General features: G+C 46.1%; 1 protein-coding gene across 1 annotated transcript; it reads right to left on the reverse strand.

Moving 5' to 3' along the window:
- Nucleotides 1-1851: 1851 nt before the first annotated feature.
- LRRC63 (leucine rich repeat containing 63) lies at nt 1852-26985 on the reverse strand. The gene is made up of 10 exons (XM_061572884.1): nt 26952-26985; nt 25257-25412; nt 24457-24660; nt 24177-24326; nt 22560-22705; nt 21447-21545; nt 19236-19372; nt 8213-8296; nt 7422-7664; nt 1852-3356 (listed from the first exon to the last, which is right to left on the reverse strand). Exons 3-10 carry the CDS (start codon nt 24587-24589, stop codon nt 3152-3154), a joined length of 1197 nt encoding a protein of 398 aa, XP_061428868.1. The 5' UTR covers nt 24590-24660; nt 25257-25412; nt 26952-26985; the 3' UTR covers nt 1852-3151.

The raw sequence follows: 26985 nt of genomic DNA on the forward strand, positions 1-26985 counted from the left end.
CGATAGCCTAAGGGAGTTACAGCCTCCATTCTAGCGGGCCCTACAGACTCCAGACTATGCTCTCATGAGTCCTCCGTTACGGGAGCTAGGGGAGGCTAGACTGACCCGACCTAGCCAGGGTACGGGTCTCACCGCTGGTCCGCTGCAACCCGGCTCTTACAAGAGCCTCGGTTGAGGCTCCTAGGGTGCTGGTCTAGTCTTCCGATGTCTTCGGGTCTTGAGGGGACGAACACTGCCAGTCCCATTGAGAGGACCGGCTTTATACACAAATTGGGGCTTACCCCGCCCCGTAACCACGGCTCCCCTCTCGAACTTTCCAGAGGGTTCTGGAAGGGTCGGGAATGAACCGTTAGCCCCCAGCCCCCACCCCTTGGGGGTCTGGGGTCTCCACCTCCGGTCATGAGATACCCAGGGGGTTACGTTAGGTTTACCACTACACATCCCGCTCAATCTTCCGGCTGCCCCCTATCGGCCTGTGAGGGTGGTGACGAGTAAAGTAACAGCGCCCTGGTAACGGCGCAACACATGTATTATACTCTTTGGTTCTTCCGGTAAAGTCACGTAGGTATAAAATAAATCACGACGTTTTGGGCGCAACACAAGCGTCCATCATCAGGTGGGAAAGCATGGTCTGCTGCTGAGGCTGACTGTCAAAAACAGTCTGCCTCAGAAAAACAGTCTGCCTCAGCAGCAGACCATGCTTTCTCACCTGATGACGGATGCTTGTGTTGCGCCCGAAACGTCGTGATTTATTTTATTTTATACCTACATGACTTTACCGAAAGAACCAAAGAGTATGGATTCCTGCAATCACGAAAGCTTCAAATCAAGACATGTATTATCCTTTGTTTTTTTAAATCACAATACAGTGAAACCTTGGATTGCGAGTAACTTGGTCTTCGAGTGTTTTGCAAGACGAGCATTTTTTTAAAATAAATATTAATTTGATAAACGAGCGATGTCTTGCAATACGATCAGTACGTACAGTATACGCTTTGTCTGCCGAGCGTCACGTGATCACAACTGAGCCAATGGTTCTTCTCTCTCTCACGCTGAGGGGTTGTGGGTAATCATCTCTCAGTCGGCATGCCTCACTTGTATAGTCAACATCCATGCGAGCGTATACTGTTTACTACAGTACTGTATAGTGTTGTGACCACGTGTGAGTGCGTAAAGCATTTTTTAAATTTTGTGTCCAAGTGTAGTGACTGTTCTTTAGTAACTGTACTCCAACAATGCCCCCCATGAAGAAAAAGGTTGAAAAGGAAGGCGGTAAGAAGAAGGAGATGATTACGGTGGAAGTTAAGAAGGAAATCATCGAGAAGCACGAACGAGGTTCCTTGTTAAAGTCGCACAAAAAGAAAAAGATTCCAGTGAGCCAAAAGATAGCAATGATTCCGTTAGTGACAGGGAAAGTCGTCCTACACAATAACCCTCCTCCTCCTCTCCTCTCGTCTCCCTCACACTAGCCATGATTAAATTTAATTAATATGTAGTGGTTTAACGCGCGCCAAGGGGGGTAAGTGTAAACACGTGTGGGCTGGGAACAGTGGGGTCATACCGGGACAGGCTGGTATTGCTGGGGGACAACGGAGGAGTCAGAGACGGCCCGTTAGGCAATTAGGAATGCGGGGCAGTGATTGGCCGGTTGTTGTTGTCAGGGGCAGGGTGGCGCCGCTAAGTCTGGGAACTAATTAATTGGGAATTAATGAAGAGGGGGATACATCTTCTTGGTTCTTTCGGTAAAGTCACGTAGAAGGAAAGTAATAAAATAATAAAAATAAAACATAATAAAATTATTGTGAGAATAATTTTATTATGTTTTATTTTTATTATTTTATTACTTCCCTTGTACGTGACTTTACCGAAAGAACCAAGAAGATGAATCCCTGCAGTCACGAAAGCTTTAAATCGAAAAAAGAGGGGGATAAATAGGGGACCGTCAGAGCAAGATGGGGAGTTGTGCTGGGAGCTGGACGGAGTCGGTCGGAGCGGAAGAAGAAGCGCAGAATAGCAGTGGAGAAAAAGAAGTGTAGGGTAAAGTGACGACAGAAAAGGAAATTCCTTTGTCAAGGCGCCCTTCCTCCTCTAACCCAGCTTAAATATACGCTGCCAAGCTTAGTGGTGTTCATTCAGACGCTGTCTTTCCGACAGACCTGTTCCTCACCTGAGGACGGCTGCTTGCATTGTGGCCGAAACGTCATGAGAATTGTATTTTATTGTTTTATTTTTATTATTTTATTATTTCCCTTCTACGTGACTTTACCGAAAGAACCAAGAAGATGAATCCCTGCAGTCACGAAAGCTTTAAATCGAAATTTAAGTGTAGGGTAGCAGTAGAGTAGAAGAAGAAGTGTAGGGTAGCAGTGGAGTAGAAGAAGAAGTGTAGAGTAGCAGTGGAGTAGAAGAAGTGTAGGGTAGCAGTGGAGTAGAAGAAAAAGTATAAAGTAGCAGTGGAGAAGTGTAGGGTAGTAGTGGAGTTGAAGAAGTGTAGAGTAGCAGTGGAGTGGAAGAAGAAGTATAGGGTAGCAGTAGAGACGGAGAAGCTGAACGAGAGTAACAGTCGGAGTGAGATGGAGAAGCCGAGAGAGAGCGACGGCTGGAGTGGGACGGGGAAGCAGAGAAGAGAGTCGGGAGAGACGGAGAGAGGGAGGAACGGAGTGAGCGAGGCCTGCGGAGCGCGGTGAGCGAGCGGAGAACGCGCTAAAGGATGGTGGCGAAATGTGCTGTGTTGGACAAAATAAAGTGACGACAGAAAAGGAAGAAGTTGTCCGCGTAAAGTTCAGCACTACAAATACATTTGATTACTTTATATTAAATTTAAATAAAAATATAAAAAGGTACAGTATTTTGTATTAATAATTTTTTCTGAATATTTTTGGGTTGTGGAACAATTAATCTGAATATCCATTATTTCTTATGGGGAAATTCGCTTTGATATAGAGTGCTTTAGATTACGAGCACGTTTCCGGAACTAATTATGCTCGCAATCCAAGGTTTCACTGTATATTAATCCTTTGAAGGTTGACAAGCTCCAGTTATGGATGCATGTTGAACTTATTTCGCACCGTACATAGCCAATCGTGCTAATTGGAGGTGGAGCTAACAGACTTATGTGCAGATGGAACTCGGTTTCCTATTGTGGAGAATCTTACTGTGGGTCAGAGTTCCTGTGCGTCAGGCACACAGGAAACGTCACAGCACTGCGCTGTGCCAGCAGCCAGTGCTGACACATCGTGGAGCAGCAGCAGAAGGAGAAGATGAGGCCTCGAACGCCGAACACTTGAGAAACGGACCGCAGAACACGCAGGCCTGCACCAAAACGTGGACCGCAGCAGACGTCGCACTCGCCGGCTCTATGGGAAAACAACCAGGGACATAGGTTCCTATGAGAATGCTGAAAACAGTAACAGCGTTTTCACGCTGCATAAACAAGAAGGCCTTGTAAACATGGAAAATCTGAATTCAGAGAAAATCATCAGCTCATGCTTCCACCTGAAATACAATTGATTAGTTTTTTTTAATAATTTTAATTAACATCTGTCTCTGATGTGTATCCCCATTGTACTATCGGTGTCACGTTATGAGTTATATATGGATGATCTCTCGGACGGATGAAAAAGAGCCCTCTGTGCTGGAGAACGGCCCGTGGAAGCGGATACCACAGAACTACCTCTGAGATCACATCATGTGTCACGATCGTCCACACACACGAGCACTTTATGATCAGCTTTGCATAGGAGAGTAATGGTCGTTGTGTAACGACTCTGACGACGAAGTAAGAAGAGCCACGTTATTGGGACACAGCCACAATACGGGACCCTAGGCTTCGATCTTGTGCTCTGCCCTTTTATATCGTTCCAGTCCCCTTTCTGGAATGTTCCCTCACTGTATTTCCCTTAGCCAATCCCTCTCCTTCCCCTCTAACGGATCCTGGGTTCCACTTTGTTTGCCGCCTCCTTTAAACCCTTTTCTCCAATCACTTTAAAAGCCTTCCTCCCGACCAATCCCTGTGGATGCCTCTTTCGGCCAATGGGAGACCTTGGTTGATTTTCGAATAGCCGTTAGGCTGCACATTGGCTTGGAGTCATTTTTCGGTCATTACAGTTGCATGACAGTAAGACCTATATTTTATTTATTCGAGCTGGAATTTAACCAAATAATGTTCTGAACTATATCTAATGCGTTTTTACATGCTTTCTTTTAACTCACTATGTTGTTGTCGTTGTTGTATCCTCAAATCTTGTAACTCAATTTTAACCCACTTTCCAATGTGGTATCGACTGCAAACTTGGTATACTTATGTGATACTATATTCTATCATAAAAAATAAAATAACTATATTTTTTTACATTATTTTTTATATGTTATGTTTCGACTTGGGTATAATTGTCCACGGTCAACTGACTTTGGCTGTAATTGGCCACGGTCCCTTACGTTATGGTAAGCTTCGGGGCCACTTACTGGAGTCATGGAGTTCTGTCATTACTAGTACATTTCATAAAAGCATGTTTAAAAAAGTTTTTAAAAATATTGCTTATTTTGTGTGCAGTCAGTAACCAGGCTGAAACGAACAACTCATTGAATTCGAGAACCCGGTTTAATTACATGCAGCGGCTGCCTGTATGTATGAACTTCTTTTGGACCATACGTAGCCAACCGTGCTATATGGAGGTGCCAGGGTGGATTTGGATCCAGGATCTCTGCTATGTAAATCCATCGCTTTGACATCTGAGCTTCCCGTCCCATCTCCACATCATATTACAGTGAGGGAAAAAAGTATTTGATCCCTTGCTGATTTTGTAAGTTTGCCCACTGACAAAGAAATTATCAGTCTATCATTTTAATGGTAGGTTTATTTGAACAGCGAGAGACAGAATAACAACAACAAAATCCAGAAAAACGCATGTCAAAAATGTTATAAATTGATTTGCATTTTAATGAGGGAAATAAATACTTGACCCCTCTGCAAAACATGACTTAGTACTTGGTGGCAAAACCCTTGTTGGCAATCACAGAGGTCAGACGTTTCTTGTAGTTGGCCACCAGGTTTGCAAACATCTCAGGAGGGATTTTGTCCCACTCCTCTTTGCAGATCTTCTCCAAGTCATTAAGGTTTCAAGGCTGCCGTTTGGCAACTCGAACCTTCAGCTCCCTCCACAGATTTTCTATGGGATTAAGGTCTGGAAACTGGCTAGGCCACTCCAAGACCTTAATGTGCTTCTTCTTGAGCCACTCCTTTGTTGCCTTGGTTGTATGTTTTGGGTCATTGTCATGCTGGAATACCCATCCATGACCCATTTTCAATGCCCTGGCTGAGGGAAGGAGCTTCTCACCCAAGATTTGACGGTACATGGCCCCGTCCATCGTCCCTTTGATGCGGTGAAGTTTTCCTGTCCCTTTAGCAGAAAAACACCCCCAAAGCATAATGTTTCCACCTCCATGTTTGACGGTGGGGATGGTGTTCTTGGGGTCATAGGCAACATTCCTCCTCCAAACACGGCGAGTTGAGTTGATGCCAAAGAGCTCCATTTTGGTCTCATCTGACCACAACACTTTCACCCAGTTGTCCTCCAAATCATTCAGATGTTCATTGGCAAACTTCAGACGGGCATGTATATGTGCTTTCTTGAGCAGGGGGACCTTGCGGGCACTGCAGGATTTCAGTCCTTCACGGCGTAGTGTGTTACCAACTGTTTTCTTGGTGACTATGGTCCCAGCTGCCTTGAGATCATTGACAAGATCCTCCCGTGTAGTTCTGGGCTGATTCCACACCGTTCTCATGATCATTGCAACTCCACGAGGTGAGATCTTGCATGGAGCCCCAGGCCAAGGGAGATTGACAGTTATTTTGTGTTTCTTCCATTTGCGAATAATCGCACCATCTGTTGTCACCTTCTCACCAAGCTGCTTGGCGATGGTCTTGTAGCCCATTCCAGCCTTGTGTAGGTCTACAATCTTGTCCCTGACATCCTTGGAGAGCTCTTTGGTCTTGGCCATGGTGGAGAGTTTGGAATCTGATTGATTGATTGCTTCTGTGAACAGGTGTCTTTTATACAGGTAACAAGCTGAGATTAGGAGCCCTCCCTTTAAGAGTGTGCTCCTAATCTCAGCTCATTACCTGTGTAGTGACATAAGAAGGGAGGGGCTGCTGTAGGCTCTGGGTTCCCAGGTGGGTCCAGACGCGTAAGCCTCTGGGTACCAGGCACTGGGTTCCCAGGGGGTACACACGCTTTTAAGCCTTTGGGCGCCAGGCGTTGGGTTCCCAGGCGCTTAAGCCTTTTTGGCGCCGCCAACGGGGGGGGGGGGGGCTGTGTGTGCTCTGTGGGATGTCTGGTGGCGCACACGGCCCCACCCCTCGTCGGACCAGGCATAAAAGGAGAGCTCCCTGGACGATCGGGGCCCAGTTGTAACTCAAGACCCAAGACCCACGACCAGCCATCGGAAGACCCTGGGATGCTGTGAGAGCCAGCGCTGGGACTCTGGAACTCCCGACTCTACGGCCTTGTGAGGGCGAGTTCCGGAGCGTAGCCAGAGTAGAGTATCTAGGCTGTGTATCTAGGCTGTGTAGCTAGGCTGTGTACCTAGGCTGTAACAGAGTATCAGGACTGTTGGAGAGTTGGAGTACTGTTGGAGTGTTGTATTGTAATAAAGAGGTACATCTAGAAGTGTCTCCGGAACCCGTTACACCTGTATAAAATACACCTGGGAGCCAGAAATCGTTCTGATTGAGAGGGGGTCAAATACTTATTTCCTTCATTAAAATGCTAATCAATTTATAACATTTTTGACATGCGTTTTTCTGGATTTTGTTGTTGTCATTCTGTCTCTCACTGTTCAAATAAACCTACCATTAAAATTATAGACTGATTATTTCTTTGTCAGTGGGCAAACATACAAAATCAGCAGGGGATCAAATACTTTTTTCCCTCACTGTATGTGCCAATCAGACAGGGGAGGGGTAGGTAGTGTGCGGATGGCTGCGGCGTGGGTGGGGGAGCCCGTGCGTCAGGGGGTGGACGTGGGTGATGGCAGCTCGGGAAGGGCGTGAGGAGGGTGGGAGGCTGTGTGTGGGAGGGAGCCACCTTAGAGAGGGGATGCTGGGGAGGTCCGTTGTTATATAAACAATTCGACCAAACAAGGGCCATGGAACCTTTATATATCTATGGGCTAATACAAAGGATAAGAGTTCTGTACTAAACACATACTTTTATCCGTGGTAACTTGGATGAATGCTCATGGATACAATACATTAACCACAGAAACAGGATGAAAGCTCCGTTTATCTGTGAGTTTGCTTATCCAAGACACAGCCCACCCCCCATATCATTGAAAACAACAATTGTGTTGCACTGAAGATTTGGCAGCATGAAATTTGGGTCAGTCAGAGAAGAGCTGCAGTTGGCGACGAAGACATTCACCTGCGTTGAGCGAGTGCTGCAGCCTGCGGCAGGGTGTGAACATGGACCCTCTGCATGCAAGACACTGCAGTGGCTGCCAGGTCAGCCAGACGCTGGGGTATTATTCCATCTGCCAGGCCTTCTTTGGACAAACCGGCAAACAAGAAGGTGTTGTTTGCTTGGAACTCGCGCAAATGGAGCGAGAGGAAGCTGGCTGGGAGCTCTGTCAAGTGATTCCCTTCTATGTTTAGGCACTCAAGAAACCTGGCCCACATTCAACAAGAACCAGGAGGTTAGGGTAACGTTTCAACTCCATTCCCATTCTGAAACTTTGTAGAGAAAAGAACGAATTTATAGTTACAAAATATTCACCACATTAATCTGCATCACGCCTTGTATGTATAAAATTACATGGCAGGGTGATATTTTGGGCAATGGCCCATCTTCAGAGCAAAAGGGAAAGGGCAGAAAGATTGATTATATAGTTGAGATCGCACATTATTCAGTGGTGCCCTGAGATGACTGGGAATTTTTCATTGCCAAATTAAGTTTGAATTCACATAAGAGCACTTTTCTGCTCGTCGACATTCAGTATCAAACATATACTTTGAAAGTGAAAATGTGCACATACATTGATTTTTTAAGTTAAAGCAATGCGGGCGAGCTTCAAAGAGGCATCTTTCTGTAGCACAGTGTGGGGAGGCCCTTCATCCAGCAGTGGCTTGAGAAAGGCTGCACTGTAATTGGAACAAATTATTTGGGTGACTGAAATCATTATGTGAACTGCACGTTAATTCAAATTAGACACTTACCTTAATTTTTTTATATCCTCACTGAGAGAAGTGATGCTGTTATATGATACGTCCAACATTCTTAAGTTGGGCAGGTTGTAGACACTACAAGAAACAAAAGTCAAAATACATCGTGAAATCATTATCTGAATATCGAAATGCCAAATTTACAACTTAGCACCAATGCACATTACACGTACACATCACATATATAATCCGGCCTGGTGGCACAGTAGTAGATTGAACGGCTCACAATGGGAATGTTGCTAATTCAAATCCTAGTTGGCAGTTCACTCGGCCCACCATCCCTCCCTCCGGGGTCGATAACATTTGTGCGAAAGTCAACAGAGGTTGTCCTATGGATAGATTCCCAACCCCGCCAAATGTAGAAATGCGGAACTTCCACCACTGGTTCAGGGCTGTGAATAGAATGAGCACAGCCTCAAATGCTCTGTTGAGCAGGAAATTAATTCACTATTATTATTGGACATGTCCTTAAATCTAACCAGGAACATAAGTAACATTTTAAAGGGGACTTGGTATTTGAACAAGAACATGAGAGAAGCAAACATCCACAAACAAGGATACCACAGGTTTCACTAAAATCATGTTTTATAATATAGTAAAAGCCACACACAATGCATCTATTAGCACACACATCACAGTACTCTACAGCCCACTTAAAAATGATTTACTTAACATTCCAAATCTGTCAAAGATGAGGTGGATCCCATTGAACAAAATAAAGTGGAATGTCTCTGTATGACCAATAACAGCCGACACACACGCACACACGCAAATGCAACCCTTCAGAAACCAACATGGACATTTGAAAAATATTAACTTTACGCTTTGGACAGTGTATATCTGTCTTTCCAATAAGTATCTGTCAATTATTTGAGTATAGTAGTGTAGTAAGTATTCAGGAGGCTTTGACGACGGAGTCGGAGGCACACTTATTTATTAACAACAACTTGTGCACAGTAACGGGTACACACAGCACTTAGGGGGGTATCGTCCCCTTCACTCTTCTAACAGGGAGACACAACATCTCACCCCGCTAACCTACGCCCGAGTCCTCCACTACGGAGCTAGGGGAGGCTACCTATCCCAGCCCTGGTCAAGCTGGGATCCCGGCACCCTGAGTCTCCAGACCGGCTCTTATAAGAACGTCAGTCTGGGCTCTCGGGGCCACGCCACCGGCTTGACTTGGTCGGTCCTGACAAGGACAGCGAGCCAGGGGAGCTCCGGGGCCTTATTCTAGCTGGTCTTCGCTCTTCGCTGGTTTAAGCTAATACTCGACCTCGAGCCCTCCAGCTCACCACCTTTTATAGCACTCGGCCCCCAGGAGGGGCCCGTGGGGGATGCAGGTGCGGACGTCGGTGTGAGCACCTCCTCTGTGTACGGCCCTAACCACGCCCCTTGTGTTTGTTAGCCATCCGTGCCCATATACAATTACACCTCTACAGTAGTCAAAAAAGTTGTACGCCTTCTGGTGTCATCTGGTCCAACACCAATGGGGACTAGGCTCTAAAGAAAGCCGTCTCGGGTGTGGACCAATCAACTTCAAGGGCAGTGCATATTATTATTATTATCAGAGTTGCTTCTTTTTGTTTGCTTTTTTGACTACTTGTGTTGTGGTTATGGCAAACATGATGCCTTGAATAAAGGTGTCAGTTTTGTACCAGTTTAAAAGGGTAAAACCCTACTACTATATTTTGCCACTGGTAACAGAGATCTCATAGTGTAACTGCTTACCCCGAGCTCTCAATACTCTGATATTGCACTGTGTTTGAGTTGTACGCCTTCTGGTGTCATCTGGTCCAACACCAATGGGGACTAGGCTCTAAAGAAAGCCATCTCGGGTGTGGACCAATCAACTTCAAGGACAGTGCATATTATTATCATTATCAGAGTTGCTTCTTTTTGTTTGCTTTTTTGACTACTTGTGTTGTGGTAATGGAAAACATGATGCCTTGAATAAAGGTGTCAGTTTTGTACCAGTTTAAAAGGGTAAAAACCTACTACTATATTTTGCCACTGGTAAAAGAGATCTCATAGTGTAAATGCTTACCCCGAGCTCTCAATACTCTGATATTGCACTGTGTTTGAGTTGTACGCCTTCTCGTGTCATCTGGTCCAACACCAATGGGGACTAGGCTCTAAAGAAAGCCGTCTCGGGTTTGGACCAATCAACTTCAAGGACAATGCATATTATTATCATTATCATAGTTGCTTCTTTTTTGTTTGCTTTTTTGACTACTTGTGTTGTGGTTATGGCAAACATGATGCCTTGAATAAAGGTGTCAGTTTTGTACCAGTTTAAAAGGGTAAAAACCTACTACTATATTTTGCCATTTGTAAAAGAGATCTCATAGTGAATTATTTGAGTGTTTCGTTGTCTGGGGAATGATAGAATAATGACAGTAACCCATGGAAAACATATTTGTTTGATATCGCCGCATGCAATGGAATGGTTGAACACACAAGTGTAATAAAGTATTTCCACGACGGAGCTTGTTGAGTGCTTCTTTATTCAGAACGGTACAGTACAGTTTCACTTCCCTCCTGATGATTCCACTCTCCCAACCCATGGACGAAGTGCCTCTTTCTCTCTCCACGTTCCCGCGGGGCTCCACTCTCCGGCCTCGCCGCTGGCTGACGGCACGCTGGAACTGGAGGCGAGCTCCGAGGGAAGACCCGCCACGTGGCCCGTGGCGAAGAGGAGAAGGCAGCGCCGCCGTCCGGAACCCAGGGTTCCACACTGACCCCGAACCTTCCCCCCGCTCTCCCTTATATCCCCCTTGGTGGAGCGAAGCCCCGCCTCTGGTCACACCCCCTCGGGAAAACTTCTCGAGGGTGCCCGAATGCCTCACCGGCCCGATCATATCCCCCCTCTCGGATTGGATCCCGATGACATCATCATGCCCGTACTCGTTACCCCCTGGTATCCCCTGGATGGCGCTCCCTCATTACATCACCCCCCCCCCCCCCCGATGATAAAAAAAGACTAGCCGTCCCGGCTAGAGGTAAAACCCAATACGAGTAATGAGGAGATGCAACGTGGGCGCATGTGGCGCGCGTGCAGAGGGTAGCACTGAATAGGCCGAGGCCAACACAACATAGAACATTAACAAGAGAACAAAATCGAATGTTAATAAGAGAACGGCGCGTGGCGAATCAACAGAAACGCAGCATCTTGGAGCGAGTCCGTGATGCCGGCCCTTAGACGGCACGAGTGGCAGGATGAGCGAGTGGCAGGATGAGCGACGGCGGAGCAGAGGCTCCATCGCAGCAGGGCCTGGTCATCGACATTGGCAGTTATGGGCTCGGACACTGTGGAAGGCAAAACAGAGCCCTTCAGGCGGTCATCACGTAACAGCGCCGTTCCCGGTCCGTCAAACACGTCAGACTTCGGCAGGCTAATTGGTGGAGATGAAGGGGTAAGTGGAGGAGGAACAAACGGCTTCAGCCACGAGGGGTAAACAAACCAATGTCGGCGACCAGCCTGGATACGCACACATTGTGGCTGAAGGATTCGGATCACCTTGACTGGTCCCCGCCAGGGCTTATGCAACTTAGGAGAGGTGCCAATGGGACTCTTGAGGCAATGCAACAAAGCCCTGTCCAAAACAGACCACGGCACCTGACGGTCAGACCTGCGAGTAAGACGTTCATTTCGCCCCTGTGTCTTAGCGGTATTGACTTTGGCAGCCTCTCGTGTGTCAGAAAGACGTCGCAAGGAATCATGGACATGTTCAGGCAGTTTACACTTAGAATCAGCCATCGGTACTCCCAATTGGGTATCAATAGGTGCCACGTTTTCTCGGCCATACATAAGGAAGAATGGCGAAAACCCCGTAGAAGCATGAGGAGGCATCCGATATGCAGTGAGTACACTAGACACCTGCAGATCCCAATCAGTCTGCTTGGTGTCCACCATCTGATACAGCATGGCAGACAGGGTCCTGTTTAGGCATTCGACCGCAACAACTTAGAGGAAAAATTCCGGCCTTGGTCCGTAAGTATTTGTTCGGGAGCACCCTTATCCATAACATACCCATTCAAAAATGCGTCAGCAATGGAGGCCGCCGACTGGTCCGGGAGCGGCCAAGCCATCAGCCAGTGGGTAAAATATTCAACACCCACCAAGAGGAACTTATTCCCCATAGCTGTGAGCGGCAGGGGCCCCAAAATGTCGAGCGCCACCAGCTCGAGACTGAAATAGACTGCAGCGGCGGGTGGCCTTTCTGTTGCAGCAGTTTCCTTTGAGCATAATCAGTTCAAGCTCGGATCCATTTGGAGACATCGGCCGTCATACCCGGCCAATAATAATCCCGCTGCAATGTCAACAGAGATTTTTGCACTCCCAGGTGTAACAACTTTTCCCCGTGCAGAGCGCAGACCAACCTGCACCGAAGAGGAAGAGGAACGACAATGCGGCAACGATCCAACGCGTCCTCCCTCCACATCAAAAGGCCATCATGCAAAATCACCTGGCCATCCCCAGCCGAATCGTACGCCCCTGCCTGTGCTCAGACCGACGCCGCAGATCCCCTAATGAGACGTCAAGGAGCTGCTCGTATATCCATATGGAGCGGGGAAGTTGCAAAACACTGTCAATCGGCACGGTCGCGTCCAAAGGCTGGGAAGCATCAACCGCCGACATAGCCGTACTAGCCTGTGATGGGATGGGTCCACAATGACTCGTACCCAACAGACACGGGCAACGAGGCGATTGTGGCAGCCGCGACAAAGCATCCGCATTGCAGTGGCGAAAACCTTTACGGTAAACAACGTTGAAAGATAATTCCTGCAGAATCTCTAGCCAACGAGAGAGCTGGCCAGCTGGCTGTTCAATTTTCAAGGAGTACTGAAGAGCTGTATGATCGGTGTGGACAACAAATTCCCTGCCATAGAGGTACGGCCTGTTTTTAAGGACAAAGTAAACAATGGCCAAAAGTTCCGTCCGGGTTCATACTCTTAGGTTTTTTCGGTAAAGTCACGTAGGTAAAAAATAATAATAAAATAATAAATTAAATAACTCAATTAAATCACGACGTTTCGGAGGCAACACAAGTCTCCGTCTTCAGGTGGGACCGTCACAGCTAAATTTACTGTATCAAGTGAAGAAAAATCCAAGAGACAAGATCTTAAATACTGGTTAAGGGGAGGGGGGAGGAGCTTATCTAAATGTGGCAGTCAGGGACTGGGAGGGTGGGGGGGCGGGGCTAGAAGGGAAGGTCCAAGTAAAAAACCTCCACAGGGGCTACGGCCGTTGTTGGCTGCCAACACCAAAATAGCAGCACTGTTAAACGCTGGGGATGTCAACAACTTGGTAAAATAGACTAGTACCTTTCAAATAAGATGGTACAAATATGCGTAGTTAAATCCTTTTTAATGGTTAATAACATCTTTCCAATGATTGCTCAATTTGTACCCATCATCACGGTTGAAGTTATGTCTATATTTGTACATCTGGATGGCTTCGTGGACAAACCTTTGATGGTAGCCAGAAGATTTGCAGAGCACCTTGGTCTCGGAAAAGACAATATCATGAGAGCCCACAGCGTTGTAACAATGATCTCAGTTTTGCCGTGTTTCAGATCTGACTTGTGCTCGTGGACACGATCAGAGACATGACGTTTCGTTTCCCCAATGTAACAATCACCACAGTTGCAACTCAGTTGATAAGACTCCAGGGTATTGCAAGTCAGGAATGACATCTTTCACAGATGGGATTAGATCATGGATTTTATGTACTGTACTGAATCGGACTTGGATCTTATGTTTGTTTCGAATTTTCGAGATATTTTTGGTCACGCCTGCTATGTATGGCAACGTGATGGTTTTGATTGGAGTTTCAAGTGGTTGTTTCTGTATGGTGGGAGAAACAGTTTGGCGTATCGTACGGTCAGAGTATCCGTTCATCTTGAGGGCCAGATGTATATGTTTTAATTCACTGGCCAGGTGGTGTTGGTCAGAGATGTAATGAGCTCTGTGGTATAGTGTTTTGATGAGAGAATTCTTTTGAGCTGGGTGGTGGTGGTAATCAGGTTTCAAGTAGGAATATGTGTGGGTGGCCTTCCTGTAAACAGAATGTCCCAAGGAGCCATCAGGTCTCCTCTCAAATAGAACATCCAAGAATGGTAGTTTGCCATCTTTCTCCACTTCCATGGTGAATCTGATGGATGGGTGTCTGGAATTGATGTGGTCCAGGACGGTTCCACCTGGGAGGCCATGTGGCCGCATGACAAAAGTGTCATCCACATATCTCTTCCACAGGGAAGGACGCAGGGTGGATGTCTGGATGGCGTCTGATTCAAACTTTTCCATGAAAACATTGGCTATCACTGGTGACAAGGGGGAGCCCATAGGGGTACCCTCATTCTTTCTTGATTTGAAGCTTTCGTGACTGCAAGGATTCATATTATTGGGTTTTTTCGGTAAAGTCACGTAGGTAAAGAATTAAAATAAAAATAAAATAAAAGTAAAAATAAAATAAAATAAAAATCACGACATTTCGGAGGCAACACAAGCTTCCGTCTTCAGGTGGAACCGTCACAGCACGCTTGCTGTATTAACAATGTGACCAAAGTAAACGCACCAAAGTCTGCAGCAAATTACATTTAGCCGGCTAAAACTTCAAGCTAGTGGAACGCATTCTATCAAAAACGGAGCATAGCCACTGCAGATGTGCGACTGAAAACAATCACGTCATCTAAGTAAATGAGACAAGTGTCCCACTGTAACCCGGCTAACACGAGCTCCATCAACTGCTGGAGGTGACCAGAGCCGAATTCAAGCCCATGGGAAGGCAATTTAACTGAAAGAGACTCTGAGACGTGCGAAATGCAGTTTTGGGCTTGAACGACTCGTCCACGGGTAGCTGCCAAAACCCCGAAAACAGATCAAGGGTGGAAACATATTTAGCACCGGACAAGGTGTCTAGAGAGTCGTCTATCCGAAGAAGCGGATAGGCATCGGCCACGAAAACCCTGAGGCCACCGTCTATCTTTTTGACGAGGACAACCGGCGTGCCCCAAGGGCTAGTAGAAGGGGAGGTAATATCGGTGGCCAGCATATCACTGACCACTTGTTGCACACGCTCCTTCTCCACGTCAACAAGGGCCTGGACTGCCACACCCTGTGTCGAACGCATCAATGGGGAGGGCAAGAAGGGAAATTTGTGACCCGAAGGCATCTCCAAACAACCCTGATCGACGAGACTCTTAACGGGCATGCGACGAAGAAAATCAGTACTCAACAAACAGGGCACAGCTAACGACCTCGAGATCAAAACAAGCCCCAATACGGCAACATCCCCCATGACAACGAGGGCATCCACCTGGCCAATTATGCCCATGCTGCCCCCATTAGTCGCGACACAAGAATCAATGACAGGTCGTATTTGAGTAACAGGAATAGACAGGAATTTAAAAATGACATCAGAAATAATAGTAGCAGAAGCTCCCGTGTTGATCAAGATACGAACGCGGACCCCTTGTATCGAACCCGGCACCGACTAGGATCCCTCAGCCGCAGCAACCACACGATGCGCTAATTTCCTCTATTGAGTGAGTGAATCGGGACCGACCCGGAATGACGGTTGCCAACAATCAAATCCGTTGTGAGCGAACAGGCACCGCGGATCGAGATGCATGAGGTTGCAAAATGTGCCGTGAGTCCGACGTGTACAGACTCGCCTGCAGATTCGGAGGATGATCCATCGAAGGTCCCGCAGGAGCCGGAGCAGCAGACGAAGATGGAGAGTGAGGACGACTCCGACATTCCCTCGCGAAGTGACCCAGCCGACCGCAGTGGAAACAAGTGACGGACAGTCTCTGGGTCCCCCGGTCGTCACGAAGATGGGGTCCTTCGGTCCCCCGGCGACGAGAAGCCACGGTCCATCTCTGATCCCACTGATAGGCCGCAGCGGCCAGATCACCGTCCGAGGAATCCTCCTAAGGCGGACTATTCACAACTTTAGACGGGGACCAACCCCTGGGTTCCCCATCATGCTTAGGGTCCCCCGTCCACGCCGCCATTTGTGACCAGTGCTGCAAATTTTTGTGTGCGTGCAAGCACCTGACAGCCCACCAGGATGATTGCGTTCCGTAGCCGCATGAAGGAAGGACAACCCCCATGTCCATGGCCAGCGCCAACATCCGATCCATAACGAGCAAGTTGAGCGCTTCCTGCTTCACATCAGGGTAGGCAGCCACAGCCAGTGCCATCAAGGCACTACTATAGGCCAGGGGAGATTCTGAACTGACCCGCTTATGTTGCGTACATTTTTTCCGCGTGTCTGAAGGTGACTCAAAACTTCCGCCATATCGGCGTATGCACCTTGTAACATTGCCCGCTTCCTCCTCCGACCAATGGACCGACCGGAACGCCGCCTCAAATTTCCCGATGAAGGTGCTCCAGTCACCACCCGCTGCAATTAATTATTTAACGTGGGGAAGACGATGTCCACAATCAATGCCGCTGCATGTGACAGCAGTGGCAGCAGCGGCAGCTGCCCCTTTCTCAGCACGCTGCTCGTCGGAAATGGCGGCCACCGTATCCGCCTTCGCCGCACTGTCCAATATGGCGGTGTCCAGCCGCGTAGGCGACTCCGGTCGCGTAATGGCGGACGTCCCATCCGCGCGAACAATGGCGGATAACTGTTCCTCGCGCACAATGGCGGACGCCGACTCCGCGTGCGCAATGATGGCCGTCACCCCAGCTGAGGAGCTCGCTTCCTGGAGGCGATGGGAGTGGACGTCCCACCACCGAGACGAGCTGGAGAAGAACGCCCCCTAGCGACTCAAGCTGCTCTTCCATCCTCTTCCACCCGTCGTCGGGCCTTACGCATGGAGGTGCCGCAACCACGGCGCCTGCCCCCGGAGCAGTAACTTCCTCGGCCGAGGCGCTTGTAACCGGGACCACGGGTCCCGGGGTCGGCTGGTCCAGGGTCTCCGTTTCATCGTCGTCTGAAGATTACACAGGTGGGTTCTTCTTTCTGAGGTTTTTAGACATTTTTCTCCTTCATGATCGTCTTGTCTTGAAAGGCCACTTCTGGCACCAGTATTTCCACGACGGAGCTTGTTGAGTGCTTCTTTATTCAGAACGGTACAACACAGCTTCACTTCCCTCCCGATGGTTCCACTCTCCCAACCTGTGGACAACGTGCCTCTCTCTCTCTCCGCATTCCCGCGGGGCTCCACTCTCCGGCCTCGCGGCTGGCTGACGGCACGCTGGAACTGGAGGCGAGCTCCGAGGGAAGACCCGCCACGTGGCCCGTGGCGAGGAGGAGAAGGCAGCACCGCCGTCCGGAACCCAGGCTTCCACACCGACCCCGAACCTTCCCCCCACTCTCCCTTATATCCCCCTTGGCGGAGCTAAGCCCCGCCTCTCGCCACACCCAAACGCCTCACCGGCCCGATCATATCCCCCCCTCTCGGATTAGATCCCGATGGCATCATCATGCCTGTACTCGTTACCTCCTGGTATCCCCTGGATGGCGCTCCCTCATTACACAAGCAAGTATTTTATTTATTAAAATCTAGAATACCGGTCATTAATTTGCAACCGGTGTTCGGTACAAGTTATAATACTGTTACAAAAGTGGTATTAAAAAGCAAAGCAGGTAATGCTCTGCAAAAGAATCAACATAAAAAAACGCAATATCAAAAGTAGTAAATGTTCTAATTGTTACAATGCTCTCAAGTCAAGATCAGAATCTTTTAGAAACTTTATAGACTAAAAATAACTGATGAGCTAAAAAGCTTTTTTTCACAGATGTCTAGTATTTCACAGATGTCCAGTAATGTAGATAGTTCCTATCTGTGGTGCCAAGTTCATTTTAATGAAAACACTTATATATAAGAAACAAAACATTATGCAACCACAACACGTAATGCAATATTACTAAACTAATTTGTTAAATGGTTTACCCACGGCATAGTGGTAGCAATATACATTTATTGTAACGTTGCAATGGATGCAAAAGCAACGTTGAAAAATAATAGTTTTTCAATTACCTGAATAAACATGAATAGTCCTATATATCAAATCAACAAAGGGATCTATAATATTCGCATCACGTCATTGTGGAGAACATTAGTTGCAATATAAACACGCTTTAACTGGCTGACATCTTCGAGAAGACTGCAGAGCTTGGCCAATTGTTGGTAGTATGAATGTCTGTTGAACTTCTTTTGCACCGTACGTAGCTAACCGTACTTATCGGAAGTGTGCGGGAAAGGACAACAAACTATGGGTCACTACTGTGTGAGTCTATGGGTCTCTGTGTGAGTATATACGTCGAACTTCTTTCGCACCGCACGTAGCCAACTGTGCTAATCAGAGATGCGGCCTCACCGCCTGGCTGCTTCCCTTCAGCTTTGTCTGTGGCTCCACGGTGACTGTGAGATGCAATTTGCATGAACGATGCTACTAAATTAAACTAAAATTTACAACCTTAAAAAAAATAAGAAGACAATATGCCGAGCGCACATATGTCCCTCCACACAAAATAATTACATCGTTTATTTATTTACACATATCAGCCACACGTCCATCTGGAAGTAATTCTTTTCAGCAGCATTGGTTTAATTCAGGCGAACTGTGGACTTATTTGACATTCAGTCAGACATGGGAAGGTGTATTTTATGCTTATTGATTTCGTTATTTAACATAACTTATAATCCTTTACAATATCACCACCACTGTTTATTATGTACTTATTTATTGCCATATTTTGTTAACAGTGCTTTTAGATGCTGTTGTTCCTGTGTTTAAAGTTTCTGTATTTATAGTGAGATTATAAACCCTTTAAAACTAATCATTTGCATTTTTAAGGAAAATGTATCATCTTATGTTCAGTTTCTTTGAAAGTTGATTTGTAAGTGACTATTGTTGAATAATTATATTTCATTATGTATCTATGTAGCACTTTTAGAATATCTTATTGTAAAAGTGCCTATTGATATAAAAACAAGATTAATGAAGTGATGAAAAACCGTTCATTGTCTAAACAGACGGACACGTCACTCACCTCTGGGGCAGTGAGGTGAACAGGCAAAAGGAGAGCACCAGTGTGTGTAGATGCGACAGGCCGGCCAGCTGTTGGGGCAGCCCGCTCAGCGGGTTGTTCCGCAGCTTCAGCACTTCCAGTCCACCAAGTTCAAGCAGCTGCTTTCCACCAACGAAAAATGAAAGAATCACCGAAATGCGACTGTGACACACCAAAACAGTGGAAAACATTGTAAACAGTGGAAAACATTGTTTCTGTGTAAGTCGATGTGTAGCTGTGTGACTGATGCATTGCTCTGTGATCCTACGGATCTCTCTCTGCGAGTCTTTCGGTGTCTGTATACGTCTATTGTTCTCTTTGTGAGTCTATGTGCTTCTGTGTGAGTTTGCATGTCTCTTTATGAGTCTATGTATTTCTGTGTGACCCTGTAGGTCTGTGTGTGAGTCTATAGATCTCTATCTGGGTCAATGGGTCTCTGTGTGATGAGTCTATAGATCTCTGTGGGAGTCTATGTTTCTCTGTGTGAGTCTGTGTTTCTGTGAATCTATGGGTCACTCTGTGTGTTCGTGTCCACTACAAGTGTTCTGACAGCAGGAGTGGTCTTAACACTCACGACGCTCTGAAGCCGGCAGCTGGATGCATAACGTAGACATGGATTTATAGTTACTACTAAGTCGATATCCATATGAAAGCAGAACCGCCAGTCCGATAGGCACCACTAATACTCACCGTTAATAACATAATTCCCACTAATACACACTGATCACTATTGTCATATTACAACTATTCTCATGTATTGCCAATATAAGCACCATTATCATTCCCATTTACTATTAAAATACACCAAACTATATCCATGTTAAGACAAGCACCCCGCCAACACTTACACAGAGTTTAAAATGTAACAACATGAAATGTTTGGCTCTCCATTGCTTTGAGCTGGGTAGAATGCGGGCAAATGATAACAAATTAAACGTGCATTTGAGATCTCTAAAATCACGCACAAATGACAAAAATTTAGATTGTACATACAGTCGCACTCGTACCCCCGTACTGGCAGACTATTTCCTACTGGCAGTCAGGTGCTGTCACCTTGTACTTTACAGGGACAGCTAACTCTGGGAGTGCCCGTTCGAATGGGCAGCACCAGTAGGGGGGTGAAGAGACGTCATGTAAGGTGCATTGAGTTGTAACTTAGGTGAGTTCCATTGAGCTAAGAAGCTCGTTTTCAATGACTACCCAGCAAAATGGCTGATAGGATGATAGCAAGCAAGCATGTTACATGGGAAGGGATTAGTTTACTGGAATGTTACATTGGAAGGGAGGGTTTACGGGGGCTGCATGTGTAGCACTTGCGAACTGTAGTTCAGTTCATTGGCTGCACATTTCATTTTTGAAAGGTAGTATGACAGTGGACCCGGGTGTTGGTATGCACACAACAATATACGTGGAGACTTCGTCAAGGTTTGTTTTGTTTCATTCTCAAACTCCAACTCCAAATCTGAACGCAAGAAGCATCACACTCGGCCTCTCAGTCAACACTGCAGAAGTGCGGGCTTGGCTCCATGGCTCCAAACTTGGTTCTGACTGGTTTAAGCTGCCACAGAGGGGAGAGGGGAAACTCTAGGACACACATGTACAGGGATGGACGAAGCCTCAGTGTTGAACTGCTTGCGTACATAATGTGCTGAGTCTTAACCAGAAATATTGGCTCGGGATGTAATTAATGACACCATGATGTGGAGTTTTAATGGTGGGGGGTGGGGGGGTGCTTCTTTCAGATCCCTTCCTGACACCCTGCGCAACACAGAATGGCCGATACGACGGCAGCAAGCATGTCACATAGGGAGGGAGGGTTTACAGGCGCCACAGAGGCGAGATGTTAACTACTTCACCTAGAATACGGGAGGTGATGGGTTCAATCCCGACCCTTAAGCCTGTATATTCGGAGTTTGCACGTTCCCCCCGTGGCCGCGTGGATTTTTCTCTCCACATTTAGAAACATGCATTTAGAGTATTTGGCTGCTATAAATGTCCACATGATAAGCCACGTCGTTGAGTTATCATTCGTGGCCAGGAAGCATTTGAAAAAGAGCTACATAGCTCAGGGGGCCTTACCTGGTAAAATAAAAATAGTTTTGGTCAGGTTTACTGGGGTTGCGTTAAACAAAAGCGGGGACCTTTTATCTGCATCAAATAATGCAAATATCATTATGATGACATTTTGTGTACCTCGTGTGGTAAGCTTCGCAGATTATTATAGGACAGGTTGAGGTAAACCAAAGTGTCCATCAGCGGTGACAGGCCTGGTAAGCTGTCGATGAAATGTGCCTTGAAGAAATAAAACAGATTTTGCACTTTAATCTCTGAACATTATTGTAATGATACCGTCGCGTATACCCAAACACCAAATATGCACTCCTCTTCATTATACCGCAAGTGATAAATGCCATAAGTGAAAATGCCAAATATAGAAAACATTGGAAATGCATGGACATTTACAACATATCAAGGAGATTACAATCGTTTTATCTGAGTAACAACAATAAACATTCACAATAAATTGAAATAAAAGATCAACAAATACAAAATTAGTTATTATGAATGCTTACTTCATCAGTCACTGTGAATCAGTACACCACTGCAATGTATCGATTTGTTTCCTCTTTCTAATTTTGCCTTTTGCCCAAACAAGCCTCAATGCACCTTCCATAAATTCCATAAAACATTAAACTAAAATATTCCAAGACACACACCTATTGGCCAAACCCTTAGGCGAACAGAAAACTCTGCATTGGTTTACTAACACCCAGAAAAGTACAAGATGTATCTCAACCAGGAGGGATGCAACCCCGGCCCCTTTAAGGCGATGTCCTGGATAGATATGAGTTCCAACCCACAGTTTTTGGATATAATTAACCCTTTCCCATTCCGATGACGTCTGCTATTCGCATGGTGGATCCCGTTCACTGCTGAATCTCGGAACGTGCAAGCAGTCAACATTACTTTTAATTACAGAGGTGTAGCGCCATTGTTTTATAAGATGCTGTACTCACCACAGATAACGGTAGAGACACGACTGCACTGTATATGATAGCTGGCACCAAACTTCCACACACCCTTCCGCACAGCCTTGTGGGAGCCTCGGTACCGATACAATTATTTTATTTTAGTTTCACTTCCGGTTTCGTCATCGGAACGGGAAAGGGTTAAACAGTGGCTGGCGAGCACTTCTGTGTTCTATATGTAATTTTTTACGGATAAAATAACTCGGTATTTATTTGAATTCCAGTTAAGCTTTGGGCAGACGGCATCTTAATGAACCAAACGAAGTGTGGCACGTGCCTTGAGGCTGAGCGTGGTGCCGCCCTGCAGTAAGCAGTGCAGCACGGCGAGCTCAGCAGGGCTGATGACGGTGCTGAAGGGCGAGCGGCTGCGCGCCTCGCCCTGGAAGCTGCCTGCTGGCACAGCGTGCAGCACAAGCCCGACGGCTGCGCTCACACGGCACAGAACACGGACGCTGCGCTCACGACAATTTCAGCTGTAGTGTTGAAAATTCAACGATGCACTTATCTACGTGTGCGTAATGCCGGATGGCTAGGTCTAAGAACACTGCAGTGGAACAATCACAAATGTATGCATACAGACTGTGCTGCATTTGATCTGTTGATTCCTTCCTGTGTGTTTAATTCTCAACGGGTGGAACGATGAGATTAGTGTGTTGAGCTATGAACCCAGTCACCTGAGTTCGATTCGTGGCCACTGTTAACTTCAGAACCAGTCCTTCTCTTCCCCACATCAAGTCGCACTGACCAGCATGGTGAAGTATGGTCAGAAATCCCCCATGATAATTTTGGCATACTTGGTACTATTCATTCCGATGGCTCCAGTGTTGAAAAGTGGGCTCCCATTTGTCTTGGAAAGCAGCCAATGTGGCGCACTCAAATCTGCCTCAGGGTAATGGATTGCCCCATGTGAGGAGTTAACGTGGGGTCTGTGGCTAAAACTACTTAGCTGACCAGGACCTCCTTTCTTGCCTGAGCACCATACAGAGGTCCACGCATCCTGTCCTTTCACAATTCCACAGATCCGACAATGCTGCTCGCAAACTTATTCGATTCTAAGAAGTCAAAATCATAATTTGTATTTATCCTGGAGAAATCCGATGAGCTATGAAGCCCTTTTTCACAGATGTCCAATACTAATAGTGATTCCAGGCTCCATAATTTCCCAGCTCTCATCAAGAATGAAGTGTGTAGTCTCTCTGCATTGTCAAACCTACCTAACTTATTTTCAGCAATTTCTTACACATATGAGTTTATTTTCTCCAACACTGCTGTCTGACACACAACCTTGAGCTTTAGAGACATTCACCCTGTCGACATTGACAGCTGTAGTAGCTGGAAACATTTTAAAGGACTCACTGTGTTCCATCCTGGGTTTACCCAGACTAAGTTGTGTTATATCTGACACAATACACTGAGACTTGGAAGTTGACTTGTTACTAACTGGTATCTGCATCGTCAATATTGGCCTTTGTGAAGAAAACGCAAGACTTGTGTCTCTAGACAAGGATATAGATTTCCAAAAAGAAAAGGTGCCGAATGATAATTAGACTGGTCACATGTAAAAACATATCCAACCGACCCCACACTCACTGCTACATTATAGTAGACTGAAGCACGCAGGTTAATACTGGTGAAACTTTCAAGTCATAGTCCATGTATATTATTTCCCTTTTCATAGCAATGTAGAATTTACACAACTGGCTCAGGGCTGTCAATGTGAAATAAGTGTCGCCGCAGTGCTCATTTAAGCAAGAAATCACTTCGACTTTGACTTGAAAATTTCAAACCATCAACACTAACTCTTCATAAAGAGAAGTACATTTGAAAATGTCTTACAAACAGTCGTTGTTTTAGGCCCGACACCACTGGGGCTGCTCACGCCTTTATGTTGTACCTGGCTGAATTGGTGATTCCTTGACGTGTGGTTCCCATTTTGATTGAAGATGCTGAGATTTCTCTGTATTCCATTTCTCCCTAAGTTCATCATCATCAAGGGTGCCAATGGTCAGAGCTGCCATATGTTCCTGGATAAAGGCCCTTATTTCTGTTGGGAAAGCACAGAAGACAGGTGTCATGTGATTCACATCAAATATTAGATTCAACATATTCAGCTGTGGTAGACATGTAGATGTGGACTATGCACAATATGAAACGTGTCTTTGAGTGGAGCTGACCCAGAAGGAGCTGAAGTTTAGGGACACGTGCAGGTGGCGCGGCTGGGATGCCCTGCACGGAAATAACAACGTCCGTGACCTCCCTGTGCTTGCTGTGTCCGCAATGGCCCTTCTCCAGCGTGGATGCCAGCATGCGCACAAGATTACCATAGTTGCAGCGTGAGAGCACAGCTTGCCTCAGCCACTTTATCTGGGAAACGGGGTCTATGCGGAGAGAACACATAGATCATCTGAATGTAATGCTGTCTACGTTAACCCTTGCATTTATTTTTAATGTTTTATATCGACAAGCATCCCATGTTAATTTACTCATTACATTGTAGGTACAACAAATCATCCCAAGGTGAATATTTTATAGCTTTCATATATTTAAGTTATGTTTTAAATGCACATTTTTACATTTATAATATATTGCTGAATAAAATGTGTCAGTGTTTTGAGTCTACTAATTTGAAAGCACTTTATAAAACTGATTTTATTATTTTAACCACCTTTCGGCAACTGATAATGCTTTAACTCACGGTAGCGTGGCCGAGTGGTCTAAGTAATGGGCTTGAATACTGTCGCTGCCACCAATACTTTGTCATTTTGCAAATAAGACAATTCTGTTCTCACCTGGTTAAACAAAATAAACTGGAAACCGGAATAAGCAACAGATATGTCAGTTCAAATTTCGTTCAAGCGAACATTCATAAATTGGGAGTTAGATAATTGAGGAATTCCTGTATGCCTGTTGATTGCTTGTGTCCAAGTGGTAAATGTAATAATTTGTAAATGTAAGTACAGTATGTGAACCACACCAAAGGGCGGGAAGGCCAAGAAGTCATCGAGTGTGAATATGGGTGGATTCCCATGGCAGTGTTTGCCAGTAGCCACGGCCCTCAAGCCCGGCAGTCTGAATGGTCTAGAAGGCGGGAGGGGAGCTGGGCCGCAGGACCACTCCGGGCGGCTCCAGTCTGCTGGTCACACATACATACAACGCAAAAGACTGAAGAAGCAGCCACGCACAAACTGTTCACTGCAAATGTCTAATAATCAAGATGACCAACGTGAATAATCAGTAACCGATAATTAATTTGGCCACTTTCTGTGGATTTTTGTGTCATACGCCATAATCAATTATTATTACGTGAATTATATGGTTCAATGAAAATGTGGATAGTATATTATTAAGTGTTTAGCATAAGGGTTAATATAATGTAGAACTTTAACCCCAGGACTTCAGCTGGGGTTTTTGGTCTTTGAGAAAAATGTACCCTCCAATATCGAGACTACGGACATAACTACAATAAAACAGCAGCCTCTATTCGCTATTAAGTGACAGTGATGTTATCACAGCACTTGTGTCAGGTTAAGTGCCCTTTGAGGCCATGTGAAGTGTTAGAAGGCATTTGCGGACACGAGGTCACAGGACAGACCCCGATGTTATGGGCTGACTGAGATGACTGACAGATCATGTGAATGACTTGGTCCAATGACAATGACAGCCTCACCAACCGCACGTGTCACAGATCCCGCACCATCAACGTCTGTCCCAGGTATGCTACCAACATCGCCAACCGTATGTGTCACACTACAGTACAATGCAGTAGATAACACACAATAAATGGAATCAGAACGAGTTTTTGGTCTGTATGCTAATTTCCATACACAGAATTAGAATATTTCATTCTACTGGAGGAATCCAATGAGCTATAAAGCTCTTTTTCACTTATGTCCATTAGGGGCAGGTAAGAACGCTACAACAACAAATACAAAAACATGATAGGAGTGCAACGTACAAGAAAGGTAAACAAATCACCAAAACACATACAAACAAAACTAAACTATCCCCATCCTACCAGACAAAGCCCGTTTAATTTTCAAAAGCCACCAACAAAACGGCTGATCATTTGGACATTTATAGCAGTAAAATAATCTAAATAGTCTAAACACATGTTTTTAAATGTGGAGGGAAAACCCGGAGAACCTGGAGAAAAACTCCACGCGACCACAGGGAGAACATGCAAACTCCAAATATACAGGCATCAGGGTCAGGATCGAACCCCTGACCTCCTGCATACCAGTCGAGGAGATAACATCACATGAACGTGGCGCCCCTTAAATAAATAAAATACGTTCAAATTGCATAATCAATTCCTAAACGCACTCAAGCACATTTTGAAATAACACTGGCCTTAAAATGAAATATATAAAATCTACCTTCACATCTTCATGTCTGACAGCAAAGTATAAAGGGGAGAGGGGAATCATACACACAATGCAAATAGGGCAGTGGACCTCGGGTGGCATAGATGGTGTAGTTGGTGAGGTTGGTAGCACACCTAGGGCAGGTGTAGATGGTGTGGGGTGTGTAGCGAGTGGGGTTGGTCACACACCTGGGACAGGTGTAGATGGTGTGGGGTGTGTGGCGCGTGGGGTTCGTGAGGTTGGTCACACACCTGGGACAGGTGTAGATCGTGTGGGGTACGTAGCATGTGGGGTTGGTCACACACCTGAGGCAGGTGAAGATGGTGTGGGGTGTGTGGC

The sequence above is a fragment of the Lethenteron reissneri genome, chromosome 7, assembly GCF_015708825.2.
Source record: "Lethenteron reissneri isolate LAM-NWPU_2019-01 chromosome 7, ASM1570882v1, whole genome shotgun sequence".
Lineage (NCBI taxonomy): Eukaryota > Metazoa > Chordata > Hyperoartia > Petromyzontiformes > Petromyzontidae > Lethenteron > Lethenteron reissneri.